Raw genomic sequence first — 11,198 nt, forward strand, 5'->3', positions numbered from 1 at the left:
GATCTAGGGATCTACACTTTTATTATGTGAGTTGTACTAAAGGTAATCCGGAAAAAAATTCTTTGCCCCCTCTCACATCCACCTTAAAACAGCCCGCCCCGGTCAATATTGCATATCGGCTTTTACAATTACTGCCGTTGAATAATAGTTGTGTGGTCAATGTGAAATACCATATAAGATCCAAACTGTCCAAAACTTTAAAACGAAAGGATATAAATTAATAAAACTGGAATTTTTGAAGAGACTTTTAAGGAAATAAGACTTATTAGGCTTCACGATCACAAATATGCCTTATATTTTCTTGCATTTAACATTATTATTGCTAGAATTAAAAAATCAACTTTATATAATATGTGTATTATTCAGCATTTTTGTAAAAATAACAACAAACTTATAAAAACATGGTTATACGCAAAATATTTGACCTTGCATAACCCCTAGATAATAGCTTATCTGATGTATACACATACATAAAAAGACATCCTACATCCTATATAGTATTCAGAAAATATCAAATCATGAGAACTTGTGCTGTAGTTGTCTTTATTGCCACCTTGGTGGTTTCGGTAAGTGATACATTTCATTAATTACAATTTCTTGTTCAAATTTGAATAATTACAAGGGAATTGCTGTCATTTTGGTCGATGTTTCGATATTTAGAAGAATAAATGAAAAAACATGCAGGTTTTTAAAAAATTGTAAAATTTGTTATTACCTAAACAATTTTATTCGAAAATTTAGTCAATTTCAAGTTATTACATATATTGTCTAGTTTACTTGGTCTAAAATAATAAGTTTATCGCGTTGAATAAATCCGCAGTAATTATTTGTTGTTTGATACGATAATATTAACATCTTGAAAAAATAATACATTAGTACAGAAAATTTTAATTTCATATGTTGTTTCTTCTAAAATATTTGAATTTAAATATAATAAAAATAAAATTTCAGTTAATTTTTTCTTACACTCCAAACTTTTATTAGTTTACGTTAAATATCTTAAGGGGTATTTACATAAATTTTGTTTTTCAAGAATTTTAGTACCCCTTGTCTCATAAACTAAACCATTTAGGATATTGGTCAAACAAATTTTTCTTATAAAAACTATTTAAGGAAATATTTTTATGTACTCATATTAAACTTTGTTTGCCATATGGAAAATATAAACTACTCGAAATATGTTTAGATGCCTCAGATACGGAATTAAATTTTGGAAAATTTTGCCATTTACTTTTATTGTTTAAAATCAACCGTTGCCAGATATTTTCAATTTATGTATTGTTTCTTGACAAGAACAAAAAGTGTAATAATCAATTTGTCGTGCACGTTCTGCTTCAAGCGTACATATAATATACGAATTAAATAATCTAAGTAGTTAAGATTTCTTGAGCTAGAATTTTTATAAAACGAGTTACAAAATTAGTCCCATAATATTTCTCTTCAATAATAATCAATTTAATTTTTGCACCCTCATAAATATTATTTAAAATTACTTTTAATTCTAATTTAATACACTTTGGACTAGAGTGGAAAATATACAAGTTGGTTAACGCCCTTTAATAAGATTCATTTAACACTTATCTATTTAAAACATTATGGAGAGCTATTCTTTTAAAGAAATAACAAATAAAATTAAAAATATCTGATCACCGATTGTTTTATAAAGTACCTAACTGAATATGGAAAAACATTTCCAAAATTTAACAAAGTAAAATTAATAAAATAAAATATATCAAATTGAACTCTTTGCTACTATGGGAATATCATTGTGAATGTTGTATTATCCCGCATTTGCAAATTGATAATATTAAAAAAAAAATTTCCTTTCTCTAAGTTATTCTTTTATTATCAGAAATCATTAATAATATAAAAATCTGTAGATCCACTGCATTACTGATGAAGAAAAGGAGAGACTCAGGACACTGCATAACGAATGCAAAAGTCATATCGATGAAGAGACCGCAAGAAAATTTTACAAAGGAGAACTACTGGATAAATCCGTGATTGGTAGTTACGCTCTTTGTATATCCAAAAAATCTGGTTTTCTAAATGAGGACGGTAAACTAAACAAAGATAACTTGAAGAAAGCTCTCGGTCGCGCTATTTCAGATGAGGCTAAGTTGAACGAAGTTATAAACAAATGTGCCGTCGAGAAGGATGATCCTCAAGACACTGCTATATCTTTAGGAAATTGCTTCCGTAGAGAAGCTGGAGCCCCTCACCATTAACATGCATAAGCCCAGGGATCTGATATAAGTTTTAATGCGATATGGCAAAAAAATTGTTAAACAAATATTATTGACTAAAAAAATAAATTATCAATTTACCCATTAAGAAAAATTTTTTAGTCTCAAATATGTATTAAACCAAAGATTTATTGCAAATGTTGCTCTATATTTATATTTCAGGTTTCATTTTCCAAATATTTACACGTATAGCTACAACTACATAAAACATTGTTGACTAAAATAAATAAAACTTTGAAGTAAAAAAATTGTGATGAAAATTTAGATATGATAAAAAAATTGAAAGTAGTTACTTACTGATTATAATTGGATAGATAATGAAGTTATTTTAGTGAAAATATTTTGCATTAAATTTTATTAAGCCATTTTAAATTTTCATAGCTATATTGCTTTTTATATCTTAACTTACGGTCGTATGACACTATGCTAAAATGAGAACTAATTTCAGTAATTAACTAAGAACTTTTTAATCTATATCATACACAAATTGCAGCAAAAATTGTTGCAGTTTCTGTATGATACTATGCAAGATTAAAAAGTTCTTATAGGCCAGGAAATATAGAGTTGGACGCGAGTTTTTGTTTCGGCAAGCTGAATTTATCACTATAGATGCTAAATATTATGTACAATAACATATTAGTTTCCACAGTCATAAAAATGGGGGGAAGATTATTTACATGGTGGTTAATTGTATAATTTTTACGTAAATTCACCTTTTTCGCTTATAACTTTTTTGCATTCATTTCCAAGAGAAAACAGTACAGTACTTTTTTTTCGTCTTCAAAGGACCTACAGAACTAGCCCTCGAGCGTAAAATATTGATTAGATCAAAAGTTATAAACAGAAGAAGTTTATTTATGACTTTTGAATTAAACATTTATAAACTGCGTTATTATTACCAGAACGTTTTGGCATCTCATCCTCTCATTCCTTATCACTGTCTAATAACTCGCACGAAATCTGGAATCGGTAAGTGGAATAGGTTGCAAGTTATGGCTTTATAAACAAATTAACTAGTTACTAGTCTGGACGATCCCGAGCATCTTCCACGATGGAACTGATTTTTTTCATGGTAGACTTCATAATAATACATTGATTTCTTTAAATTTCAAATTTGTAACCTGGACTATTTTTTATTTTTTAGCCTTAGTTGCAAAATGAAATATACGACGCACGCGCGTGATATAGTTATATATTATTACATATTCGGAAAGCTTATGACGGGAGTTTTAAATTAAAATCGTCAAGAAACAACGGAGTTACAGACTGCCAAATATATTATTTACAAGCGAATTTCGCTATTTTAACGGCAGGACTATGAATATTATCCTCATTTTCTTCGGACTTGCTGTCGTTCGTTTCCTCCACCCTTCCATCGCGCCACGGCTCGCCAAAAATTAAGCGACCCACTGACATAACAATATTTCTTATGCACTTAACATACTTCCACAAATAAAATATTTTTATCTAGGAATGTACTCGGGTTGCCGGTTATGACAGTATTTTTTTTGCCGCTACCAACCTAATTTGTTCAACAATAGGCCGTCAACTTTGACAGTCTGCAACTCCGTTGTTTTTCAACGAATCTTGACGATTTTTTTTTAACTTAAAGCTCTCTTCATAAGCTTTCCGAATATGTAATAATATATAACTATATCACGCGCATGTGTCGTATATTTCATTTTGCAACTAAGGCTAAAAAATAAAAAAAATCCAGGTTGCAAATTTGGAATTAAAAAAAAAAATTATAGAGTTCAATGTATTATTATGAAATCTACCATGAAAAAAATCAGTGCGATTGTGGAAGATCCTCGGGATCGTCCAGACTAATAATTAGTTAATTTGTTTATAAGGCCATAACTTGTAAACTATTCAACTTACCGATTCCAGATTTCGTGTGAGTTATTAGACAGTGATAAGGAATGAGAGGATGCGATGCCAAAACGTTCTGGTAATAATAACGCATTTTATAAATTTTTAATTCTAAAGTCATAAATAAACTTCTTCTGTTTATAACTATTGATCTAATCAATATTTTTTGATGCTCTAGGGCTAGTTTTGTAGGTCTTTTAAAGACGAAAAAAGTACTTCTCTGTTTTCTCGTGGAAATGAACGGAAAAAAGTTATAGGCGAAAAACGTGAATTTACGTAAAAATTATAAAATTAACCACCCTGTAAACAATCTTACCCCCATTTTTATGACTGTGGAAACTAATATGTTATTATACATAATATTTAGCATCTATAATTACTGAAATTAGTTCTAACTTTTGCATAGTGTCATACGACCCTTCGACATAGATACTAATTCTTCCAGAATTTATTATCCACAAAGTTCAGAATTAATATAATTGTATCAATGAATATAGCTAAAAAAATATGTATAATGAATTTTAACCGTTACCCTCAATGAAAATAAAATTTTGGGACAATTTCGTAATGAATTAACAGAAAAGTTTTATATGACTGTTATTAATTTGTTACTCCCTGTTCTTTCTGAATCTATTACGATTTCATTTTGTTAAATAAAAAGTAGTTTTAGATAGATCAATCCCACGCGAGTAGCTATTCATGTTGTATTAAAAAGAAAAATAGTATGTTATAAAAAACAATTTTTTCTATGTATAAATAAAACCATGTACACAAAGAATGTAAGTCCATGTCTGCACAATTACAGTTTTGAGAACATTCGAAATAAATTAGTTAGTCCTTGTACCTTTTGCGTGTCCAACAAATATGGTTGCCTAAATGAGGAAGGAAACATAAAAACCATGTTTTAGCTGCTTTTAGGTTTCCGGGGTGATTGTCGATTTATGTCCCAACATAATTTCTATTTGTCAATTTGTCATAAAAAGAATTCTAGAACAAATATAGAAAAATCCCAGTAATTTATTTAGCATAAATCTATTTAGGAATTCTCAGTATTTCCATAGTCAACTATGCAAGGACAAACTTCGATCTAAAACAAAAAGAAAACAGTTAACTTAATAAAATTGTAAATACTTTAAAATGGACATCAAACTTATAATTTATATAGTTATTAGTTATAACTTGAAGTAAAATTAAAATAAAAAAAAATATAAAGAGAATAAAAAGGTAATAAGTGCAGTCCAAACGAGAAAACAGAAAAAATCAAGTAAGAACAAAATTTTAAAACTTGTACTTCCCCTAGCCTCTAGCTAATATTACAAATAATTATGCTTATTCAACTCACTGTTACCGGTATTTCGGTTTCCCTTGTAATTATTTAAACCACTAGGTATCTTGATTCGTTCCTATTTTCTAAAGCTGGTAACGCGACGACCAAATTTACATGAAGAATGTATTGGGAACTGCCTATCTTGTTTTTAAAACTTCAGATCAAATTCTAACCCGACTTTTGATCGACAGCTGGGAGATAACCTTATTCCATTATTTTTCGGTTTTTGATAACCTTCTTGTCCGATTTTTATTGAACTTATTATTATTTACACTTCCTGTGGGTTGCAATTGATATATTTAGATACAGCTTTCTTTGTTTATTATTACTTGGTTCACGTCACTTTGTTTGTAAACTCACTACTTTGATGTTTGTTTTTAACGTTTAACAAATAATTTCGTTTATTTGTTGTACCATGTCATAATTCTTAATTTTGTTATATTCTACATTCGAAATTCTCCTGATTGAATTGGGGAAAGGTAGATCAATTCAGCTTGTTACAAATGTTAAAAATTTGTACATCATTTTCTTTCTTATTTAAACATGTATTATAGAATTTGTTAATATTGCGTCCCTCCATAAAAAGAAAACAAAGAAGGTAAAATAATACGTTTATTGTTTCGGAAATTAATAAAAATTTCCAAAAAATTACAAGAGATATTTAATAAGCACATTGTAAATTTAAAAAAATAAAATTAATACGAAATTGTCATCAACGTCGGTTTCTGTTTAAGATGAGGAGAGCCTCGTCCTCCATACTTATACCTACGCGATTATTTTTAACAGACACAGATTTTCATATAATTTTATTACCTTTCTTAAAACAAATTCATTCAACAATCTATTAAACTGTTTTGAAGTTATGCTGCGCAAACTTTAAAAGGAAATTTATTTGCAACTCCCTGTTGCAAATCTCAGTGTCACAAAAAAAATGTATAGGGCAAAAAGTTACTATTTTTCAATGAGTTTTAAAATTATTGGTGTTTAATGGAAATACACCCTGTATAGAAAAAAAATACCTATTGTTTTGTAGATTTGAAAATGACCAAAGATGAAGTGCACATTGTAGACGCCGAAAGTAGTAGTCAAATTTCGTTAATAAAAAGGATTGAGGAATTTGAGACTTTTTTCCCGGAAACTTAATTAACTTACATTTTCCGATTTTGAACTTACACCTATGGTAAAAAACCTATTATTTACAAAAAATAATAATAAGTGTCTATTGAAACATTTTAAAACGTAATAACAAATAATCCTATATTAATGTATAGAGTGAATATTCTTCTTCTTCTTCGTCTTCTTCCTCTTCTTATACCTTTAGTTTGGTTCTACTCAAGCTCCACAGCACCGCGACTTTATTAGGCATATTTTGCGTTCCATTTTTCAATCCTATTCAGCAAGTGGTTTTGTCCTTTTCACAAGTCCTAAAGCTTCCTTTCCGACACTTCTCTCAGCTCCTTGAGTTCCAGAAAGGTTTCGACTTGAACGTTTCAAATTCGGTTAAAAAATCTCGTGCCCGACCCTTGCTTTAATTGTCTCTAAAATTCCGGTCCGATTCGTCCAATAGTTAATTTAACAATTAACATTATATAAAAAAGTTATATTGGGAACAAAGAGGCGTAAATGACTTCTCTTTTTTTTTAAATTACCGTGAAATAAGCTCTGGTTCATGCGAAAAGAGCGAATTCCCGAGCGGCTTTTGCCTGACCCTGGAACAATTTATTTATAATGCTATTTTGCACGTCCTACTGTGTTAGTTGCAAATTTTTCTTTCTCAACACGTTTCTTTGGATCAATAATTAGATAATATCTACGATATTAACTTCTAAAATTAACGTTCTAAAATTAATAATTAAACAGTTAGTTCTAAAAAAAGCGAACGAAGTTAACTAACAAATACCTGAAGTAACAATTTCACGGTCAACTGAATCGGCCTGTGGCACACATGTTGGTCATTGGATTGGCCGTATTTTTCATTTAATTTCATCAACATTGTTTTTTTTGCAATAATAATGGACAATTTTCGAAAACTTATATTTCCGCGTTCGACCTTGAAATATTACTTTAGATACCTTAAATTGTAGATAATTGCCTACAACATAAAATGACTAATTTTCCAATAGGTTGTCTAGACTTTCGTGGGCAGCAAAAAAAAGTGAAAAAACAAGTAAATTTGTCACTTATTTGCAATTTGCCAACTTACTGTCGCTTCTTTGGAGTTAATTTTTTGATATTATCATGCTACATACCCTTCCTCGTCTTAAGGTGCAATAAAATGACTACTAATAATTTCTGCAAGTTTTCAGGTTTTATCGACTGGGGTATAAACAATCGACGGTCTGTGAACAGATCGTAATCCTTCCAGTCCTTGCCTTATCGACTAGGATAAAAATGTGATGATATATCCCACTACGATATCGGGATTTTATGTAATCTTTGACCAGTAAAGGATTTTAGACATCAGTCGTATACTTCTAACATAATCCAAAATAGCTGTTCGGTATCTCGGTAGCGGAGAAAACTTTTGCGCTAAGAAAATTCCTTCATTTATATGCTCTGCATAGTAAGAGGCTGCATTTTAATTTGATAAGTGCCTAAACTTAAGTAGTACAAGTGATCTAAGGTTAGTCTAGGGAATTGCAATCTTCGTTTGTTCTCTTCGTTATCCAATGTGGTGTACTCGATGTCGAGATAGGAAGCTTTGAGTTGAGAAAGATTAAACTCTTTAAACGGTTTAGACTCTTCTGACGGTTTGGAACGTTTACTCGTGACAGAAATATTTTGTAACTTTTTTCGTACTATGTTTTTTGGTAAAATATAATGAAATATTAGAAAAGAACGGAACATTTTACGTTTGAAATGATACTGCTTGTATTAGTTGAGGATTTTAAGATAACGCAAGAGGTCACCGAGAATATCGGATTCGCCTTGGCCAAGAGATATGACGAGTTTATCTCGTCTAATTAAGATTAATTTAAATTAATAGTGCTCCATCGGTGATTTCTAATATGTTTCTATTTTTTGTAAGATTGGCAATCGCGCTCAAACCCCGTTCCACAAGGAAAAGCTATCAAGAATGTTCTCGTGATAATAATTAAAAAATTTTATGTTATTTATATGTCTATTATAAGAAGGTATTACTAAGTATGTTTATGTACTATGTATACAGGTACTGTATATGGTATGTGAATAATCTCATTTATGGAAAGCCAAAATTTTGGTCACGACCTGCAGACCAGGGTTGCCAAGCTTTTCCACTATAACTGTATGTACAGATTATATTATGAATATGATCTAACAACAACAACAACAAATAATACCTGCTAATATAGCCTAAATTGAGCTTCTTCGCATTAGGACGGTCATCCTGTGCATGTGATTTCGTCCGAGTTGGATTCGTCAGAAATCGGATAAGATAACTATTTACCGAAAGATACCTACTCATCCATATTATTAACAATTATAATATAGGTACTGATTTGATAAATCCGTATATACGACTTACATCTGCAAAGCAAAAACTTGTCCAATGGACGATGATACCACATGGGCGAAATCTGACAAAATTATCTGTCCGATTTCTGACGAAAATAATTAATTAGGACAAAAACTCATCCAAAGGATGCAGTAGTCACCACGTACACATACTCGGAATGGTAGCAGAGGCACGACCTTCAGAGGAGAACGCAACTTGGTCACATGATAGGACTAATTTTTAAATAATATTTTTTCTATTAAACCGATTAAAGTCGCAAACTATACAGAAATAAAAAATTTAGGATCAACTCAATAAATTATATGTTTAGAATTACTTTATTGTAAAGTTTAATAAACTAAAATAAAATTATATTTCTTAAAGAAAAAAAAAAAAAGAAAAATTTGTTTTAATTCTCCTGACAGATATTATAAAATCATAAATGGGTATATTAAATTTAATTAGTTAGTTATAGACAAATCTGTTTCTTTTATTAATTCGGACGAAGCAAATTATTTGTGATAAATGTAACTGGTTTATCTCAATGTAATTAGTTTAAATGTAAACTGACTGCACTGGAAATTACGTAATTAAAAATTATTCTTTGTTAAATTTTCGCAATATAGCTTCAAAACGGTTTAACAAATTGCTTTATAATTTTGGATGTAATTTTTTAAGAATTACCATAAGTTGTATGAAATAATTTCTTTTTTGAACAACTTTAATTTCTTATTTAAAAATGTCTCTTGTAATTGTTTGAAATTTCTAGCATATTCGAGATAATAATTGAGACTATTATCAGTACCACCCACATAGTGAAACTGTTAAATGATGCAATCTTTCAAAAACACGTTGTGTATTTTTGTTGTTCTAACATTGCCCTTGACAAAGACCAAATAAAATAAACAGCAAACAACTCTTCTATTGAATAATAATTGTATTACTAAAGGAATATTTAATATTTAAGATCCAAACTGTCTAAACCTCTATTAAAACTGAAATATGTAAAGGTGCATATTTTTAAATGCCCATGAAGGAAGCAAGACCTTTTTGCTTCAGGTTTACAAATATATACTGTAAGAAAATAATGTATCAATTTCTGTCAGCCCAATTGAGCGAAATTTTGCTCTATTAGTACAACTAAAATTTTATGAGTGAATTATTTGATCAGTTTTAGTTCAAATATTATCAAAAATGTGTAAAATTATCAATATGCCCAAAACTGACTGAAAATGTACTCAATAATTTAACTCAATGGATTAACTCAGATTTATTTACAGTATACTTTATGTTTTGTTGCTTTTAACATTGTTATTATTTAGTATTATTAAACTACTTTGTGAAAATAGAAACAATCTATGAAGAACATAATATTTGGCCTTGCTTAACTCCAGATAATAACTTATCTTATGCATATACAAGGTATCCCGCATAAGAACCGACTACTGACTTCGATTATTTTCTAATAAACACTGTTAAAATCTTGTTTCAGTTAATACGGTTTTTCTTGAAAACCATATAGTTTTTTAAAATTTAATAAGAGTAAAAAAAAATTTTAAATTAAATTCGGTCAATGAAAAAAAGTTCGGTACAATTTTAGGGGCGAGTCATCCCCAATGAACACCTTGTAGTGCATCAATTAATTTTAAATCATAGTCAAAGAAGACCAGTAATAAACCTAATTCATGTACCAAATTTGGTCTTCTACGGTAAAGTGTTCCAGAGATATTAATTTTTTACGAAATTTAGGGTCCCACTTTGAGGGCTAATAACTCCTCAGGGGTGCAATTGTGTATATAGACAATATTTTGGACACCCCTACATACACCTGCCCTGTGTCAGTCACTAAAATTTTGATATAAAATTAATTAGAGTTTAAAATATTACTAAGAATGTATGCGTTGTTTATGAGAAATGTCACTTATTTTCTACACCGTAAGAGTTGTAAGAGTTCAATTAAAAGCCTTTTTTTTCCGAAAACCATCCACATTAGTAAGTTCTAACAAGAGTACATTATTTTTAGAAGATAAAATTGTACATTAGAAGTTGGAGCCTGAATGGTAAAAAACCTAACCTTAAAAAAATTGGAAGTTAAAATGTAATACGAATGTAGCATAACTAGCGCCCTCTATGAAATATACAAAAAATAATTGGACCAGCGTATTTGACGTCCTTAAAAACCCCGGAATACCAAATTTCATAAAAATATTTCGCATTGTTTGGAAATTTTCGTAAAAATTCTATTTAAAAAATTTTATTTTGTCGCTCTGTATCTCGA

The 11,198-nt window shown here is 29.6% G+C and overlaps 1 protein-coding gene across 1 annotated transcript; it reads left to right on the forward strand.

Annotated features, from left to right (window-relative positions):
- Positions 1-481: 481 nt before the first annotated feature.
- On the forward strand, positions 482-2,340 carry LOC108906296 (B1 protein). The gene is made up of 2 exons (XM_018709520.1): positions 482-566; positions 1,881-2,340. Exons 1-2 carry the CDS (start codon positions 519-521, stop codon positions 2,226-2,228), a joined length of 396 nt encoding a protein of 131 aa, XP_018565036.1. The 5' UTR covers positions 482-518; the 3' UTR covers positions 2,229-2,340.
- The last annotated feature ends 8,858 nt before the right edge of the window (positions 2,341-11,198 follow it).

This window comes from Anoplophora glabripennis, unplaced genomic scaffold (assembly GCF_000390285.2).
Source record: "Anoplophora glabripennis isolate ALB-LARVAE unplaced genomic scaffold, Agla_2.0 scaffold284, whole genome shotgun sequence".
Lineage (NCBI taxonomy): Eukaryota > Metazoa > Arthropoda > Insecta > Coleoptera > Cerambycidae > Anoplophora > Anoplophora glabripennis.

Excerpts from the sequence above, each read along its gene's own strand:
- LOC108906296 (XM_018709520.1), top strand. The coding sequence starts at position 519 with ATGAGAACTTGTGCTGTAGTTGTCTTTATTGCCACCTTGGTGGTTTCG. Across the intron at positions 567-1,880 it reads TTGCCACCTTGGTGGTTTCG|ATCCACTGCATTACTGATGA; the intron begins GTAAGTGATACA and ends AAAAATCTGTAG.